Here is a 4620-nt window from a genome sequence, read left to right as displayed (position 1 = left end):
TTCTTTTTTCTTGAACTGTTACTAAGATGTCTGAGAAGTTCAAATTTTACGTACTTTATTTTGAGGGAATAAATTTGTCCGCAACATGTGGCAAACATTTTGTGCTTTCAGTATTGTTCATTTATTTGAAAGTAAATAAATTCAAACAGTGAAGGTCACATATCCCAACTTTCTTGAAAGAAAATTTGGCTGAAAATGGAGTTCCTACAGAGATCTTCTGGTGATAATGGGCCCTATCATATGTGCACCAATTTGGCCGGGTTTCATCAGGCTGACATTATTGATATCTATATCTATTTTGCCCCGTCTGCCCACAACCCTATTCATGGGTCTACATTTGGATCCATTTCCGTTACCTGTTGGTTAAGCATTCCCATCGACCCATCGGGTTTGATGTACAATTGATTGCGGATTAATCTAAGAGCATAATAATATGAAAGAACAATTGGTGATGATGGTGCATATATGTAACTATATATAGTTGTTCAACAACAAGAAACATATAAGCAATTGTAGTTTGACACATAGACATTATTAGAGTACAAAGTTAAAGTAACAAAACAAAATGTGTTTAATTGTAGTATTAATTGAGAAACACATGGGTAACCACCGGGAATAAACTCAGACACCCATACCCCTAACCCTATGGACAAAAACGATGACACATGCCCTATCCACTAAGATACACCATAGGTGAAAGCGACACCCAGTGTCCTATCCGTTCGATTTGAATTCCCACCTTAAGAGCGGATGTAATAAAAGATAGATATATAAAAAAAATATCTTCATATTGTGCGTTCAATCAAGAAATGATCTATATAGTGCTAGTGCACATACGAGTGTTTATAAGAAAAAGAAAAAACATAGTTAGGTAGAAGTCATGACCGCCTTATCCTTTGAGAACACTGAAAATGTGATTTACAACATAAAAATTTAAAAAAAATACAAATTGACGGTATCGTCCGAATTTGATCTTATTTCATCTAGCATTTTTTAGAATATCTATATCAAATAAAAATTGAGTCAAATATCTGGCAAATAAATAAGAAAATAGCGTCAACCCTTGAGGCCCATTATCCGAGGGTTTGAGCCCAACCAACTCCAACTGTGTAGTAGAGTTCCGCCGCCGCCGCCGCCGCAATCCAACCCCGATTCGATTCGGTTCCGGCGGCCGCCCACCCTCTCCTTTCCTCTCCGGACCAGCGCAGGCGGCGATGCGCGGCGGGCGGTCGGGGGGCGGGGGGCTGCGGAACCCCTGCCTGACGATGCACCAGCCGTGGGCGTCGCTGCTGGTGCACGGCATCAAGCGCGTGGAGGGCCGCTCCTGGCCGTCGCCGGTGACGGGCCGCCTCTGGATCCACGCCGCCTCCAAGGTGCCCGACCCCGACACCGTCGCCGCCATGGAGGACTTTTACCGGGAGATCTACGCCGTCGACGGGGTCCACCACATCGACTTCCCCCAGCACTACCCCGTCTCCCGCCTCCTCGGTCCCTATCTCCTCCTCCTCCCCCTCTCACCTTCCTTGATTGATACCACTGCTGCTTTCCTCCTCAGCTTGCTGACGCCATTGCCGATTGATTATTGCTCAGGGTGCGTCGAGGTGGTCGGCTGCGTCAGGTCCGAGGAGCTCGTCTGCTGGGAGGACGTGCCCCAATCAGTAAGAGAATGCCATTCCCTCTCCTCTGCTCTGCTATAAATGGCCTGGATTTGTGCACCTTGTCGTGTCATTGCTGAATATGGTGCTTCTTGAATTGACTTGATTGCAGGTCAGGCTTGAAGGCTTGACCGACTTCTGCTGGCTTTGCGAGAATCCGCAGGTAAAACCCCCTAAAATCACCCATGTATAGTCAGTCGCAATGAGTATGCCGTCATTGGCTAGATTCACATCCCACCTTGTCAAAGCGCCTGAGACTCAGATGCCTGCTGTTTTTCTATTTATGACAATTTCCCACTACGCTTTAATTTCTCCAGAAGCTGGTGGTTCCGTTCGAGATGCGCGGTTATCAGGGTGTGTACAATTTGGAAAGAAGGGTTAGTCACTAATTGTTGCTAACATAAAGCAATGCTTTTTCATCCATCTCTTGTCACCGTTACGTTGTGAGCTTATTCTGTGCCGTCTTGTGTCGCATTGCAGGTATACGAGGGAGCAGCCAGGGGTCTTTCGCCTGTTCAAGGTCCACTGCCGGTCAAGTTCCCGCTTCCAGATCCCAGAAACCCCTTGTCTCTCAAGCCGGGATCTCTCAATTTCGACTCTTCAAAGTCTGCCCTGGTCAAGACTGAGAGTGTTTCTGCAGCGATAGCCGGGGCTAGAGCTGCCGCGACTCAGTATTCGAGGAAGGGTAGTACTGCTGCCACTAGCAGTGAGATTCAAACTCGAGGGAAATCGAGGGAGAATCATGCCGATGGCAGTTCAGGGAGTGGGGCTCTGCCGTCTGTTGTCCAGAACAGTCAATCGCATCTGCAAAACCAGGATCCATCGCCTGTTGTCCACAACAGTCCATTGCATTTGGTAATCCAGAATCCATCGCCTGTTGTCCAGAACAGTCCATCATACTCGCAAACTCGGAATCCTCAGTATATTGCTCAGAGCAGTCCATCCTACTCGCAAACTCGGAATTCTCAGTATATGGTTCAGAGCAGTCCATCCTATTCGCCAACTCAGAATCCTCGGTATATGGCTCAGAGCAGTCCATCCTATTCGCGGAACCAGAGTCAATCGTCCAATATCCAGAGCACTCCATTCTATTTCCATGACCAGAATCAATCGTCCAATGTCCACAGCAATCCATCCCATTTCCATTATCAGAATCAATCTTCCACTGTCCACAACAGTCCATCCTATTCTCATAATCAGAACCCATCGCCCAATGTCCAGAACGGTCCATCGTACTCGCAAAACCATAACCCTTCTCCTGTTGCCCAGAACAGTCCATTGTTTTTGCAACACCAGAACGCCGAGCCTCGGAGAAGTCCCAGACTACAGGGTGGAGCTCCCCACAGGGTGAGTGCTCATTTTTCATTCTGAAGCTGAATTTCGTACCACCAAGATAACTATGAAGTATAAACCGGGGCAGTGAGTAAATTTAGCTGTCTATCCCCAGTAACTATATTGCTGTTAAATTTCACCAATGTTAATCATGGTTACTTATGAACCTAAACTAGAGATTTCTATAGTAAGTTATTGCTGTTAATTTACACCGACTTGGAGATGACTATAGACTATGAATGCCTAGTACATACATAGTTTGAATGCTGGAATTACTGGGGAAGACTCAATTAGAGATGTCTATGGTAAGTTATTGCTGTGTGTTATTTTGATGATGCAGTTCGCCTATGAAGCGTCAGATATGTAAAGAAGTACAACCTCCGTCCGGAATTAACTGTTGCTGAAATGGGTGTATCTACTCGTTTCAGCGACAGTTAATTTTGGACGGAGGGAGTACTTTTTGTGTGTGTGTTTGTGTGGAATTAGCAGCCACCTGCTAGTGTTTATTTGTCCAATTTTCTTGCTCGGTCAACGTGTACGGTGTGCTTTAGTCAGACGGACTTGTTTTCCAGTTGATGCCTAACTCTGTCTTTCTCATGAATCGTTCATTTTGCAAACTAAACTAATGGTTGTTTGGTTAGCTCGTTGCAGCAGCGCTGAGAGACTTGAAGCAGTCAAGCTTGCGCGAGAGCGGGGAGCAATCATCAGCTCCCAGAAGCTGGCCTGAATAATTTGGGAACCATCGTCATCTGCCTGCTTCTGTGCGACGATACCAGCTCCTTAATTGTGTAGAGTACAATGTAGCATTTGCTCATACGTTTCTGACTGATGATAGCATAGCATGATAGTGTGGCTGTGATAGTGCTGGCACGATGTATCGGGCGCAGCGCCATGCCGTGCCCTGCGAGGTTTCCCTGCCGTTGCAGGGTATGCGTGTATCTTGTCATCATGTAACATACAAACTTAGGTTTGGTTTGAAATACTCCAGTGCTTAGACTAGTTGGTGGTTGGATGTGTATCTCATACATTGACAGTTATGGGACGATCTACCATTGTGACGTTTGGGCCCAAAGTGCATGGGAATGTGAAGCAGTAATATTGTGCTGCACATTATATATGGGTGTGTTTGTTTCATGCCATAGCATGCCCTAGGTATTTTATTTTGCCAACCATTGGCTATCCAAAAAATTGGCTAGAGATTCCAAGATTTTGCAACCAAGTGAAAGTTAAAGTATCATAGGATGCAAAAAATAATAATTAGGTAGGGCAAATTTGGGCACCAACCAAATATACCTTAAGTCCTCGTGTGTGCGGGATATAATGGGCCAGTTATTTTCAGCTTACCAGTTTTCGTATTCAGATTCTGAGAAACTGTCCACATAATCAGCTGTACATAATCAGCTGTGTGCCACCGAGTTCTTTTGTGTTGAACATGGCCGACGTCTAAACTCCCCTACTCTGCCTTCCGGACTTCCGAATGCATCAGACCCAAAGTAGGGGTCCGTTTGGACGCATAAGAGTGTCCGGACACAAAGTAGGGCTCACTGAAGCACTCTAAAGTACTCCTCTGTTTTTATTTACTTCATATACTAGCTTTGGCTGAAGTCAGACTTTATAAAGTTTGACCAAGTTT

General features: G+C 45.5%; 1 protein-coding gene across 3 annotated transcripts; it reads left to right on the top strand.

Annotated features, from left to right (window-relative positions):
- Positions 1 to 1071: 1071 nt before the first annotated feature.
- On the top strand, positions 1072 to 4121 carry LOC123176270 (putative uncharacterized protein DDB_G0290521). 3 transcript variants are annotated; one of them, XM_044590564.1, is made up of 6 exons: positions 1072 to 1488; positions 1591 to 1658; positions 1768 to 1818; positions 1973 to 2032; positions 2136 to 3002; positions 3642 to 4121. In XM_044590564.1, exons 1-6 carry the CDS (start codon positions 1215 to 1217, stop codon positions 3645 to 3647), a joined length of 1326 nt encoding a protein of 441 aa, XP_044446499.1. In that variant the 5' UTR covers positions 1072 to 1214; the 3' UTR covers positions 3648 to 4121. The 3 variants fall into 3 exon arrangements, with proteins under 3 accessions (XP_044446499.1, XP_044446498.1, XP_044446497.1); XM_044590563.1 differs by having other exon boundaries at positions 1073 to 1488; positions 3639 to 4121; XM_044590562.1 differs by having other exon boundaries at positions 1073 to 1488; positions 3629 to 4121.
- The last annotated feature ends 499 nt before the right edge of the window (positions 4122 to 4620 follow it).

The sequence above is a fragment of the Triticum aestivum genome, unplaced genomic scaffold (genome assembly GCF_018294505.1).
Source record: "Triticum aestivum cultivar Chinese Spring unplaced genomic scaffold, IWGSC CS RefSeq v2.1 scaffold221587, whole genome shotgun sequence".
Classification (NCBI taxonomy): domain Eukaryota; kingdom Viridiplantae; phylum Streptophyta; class Magnoliopsida; order Poales; family Poaceae; genus Triticum; species Triticum aestivum.
Note: the sequence above shows the minus strand (reverse complement) of the source record. Positions and strands in the feature narration are given on the sequence as shown.

What these genes read in the sequence shown, in the direction of transcription:
- LOC123176270 (XM_044590562.1), top strand. Translation starts at nt 1,215, where the DNA reads ATGCGCGGCGGGCGGTCGGGGGGCGGGGGGCTGCGGAACCCCTGCCTG. An exon ending in TGTACAATTTGGAAAGAAGG is followed by an intron (nt 2,033 to 2,135) that starts GTTAGTCACTAA and finishes GTCGCATTGCAG; the next exon opens with GTATACGAGGGAGCAGCCAG. An exon ending in AGGGTGGAGCTCCCCACAGG is followed by an intron (nt 3,003 to 3,628) that starts GTGAGTGCTCAT and finishes TTGTTTGGTTAG; the next exon opens with CTCGTTGCAGCAGCGCTGAG.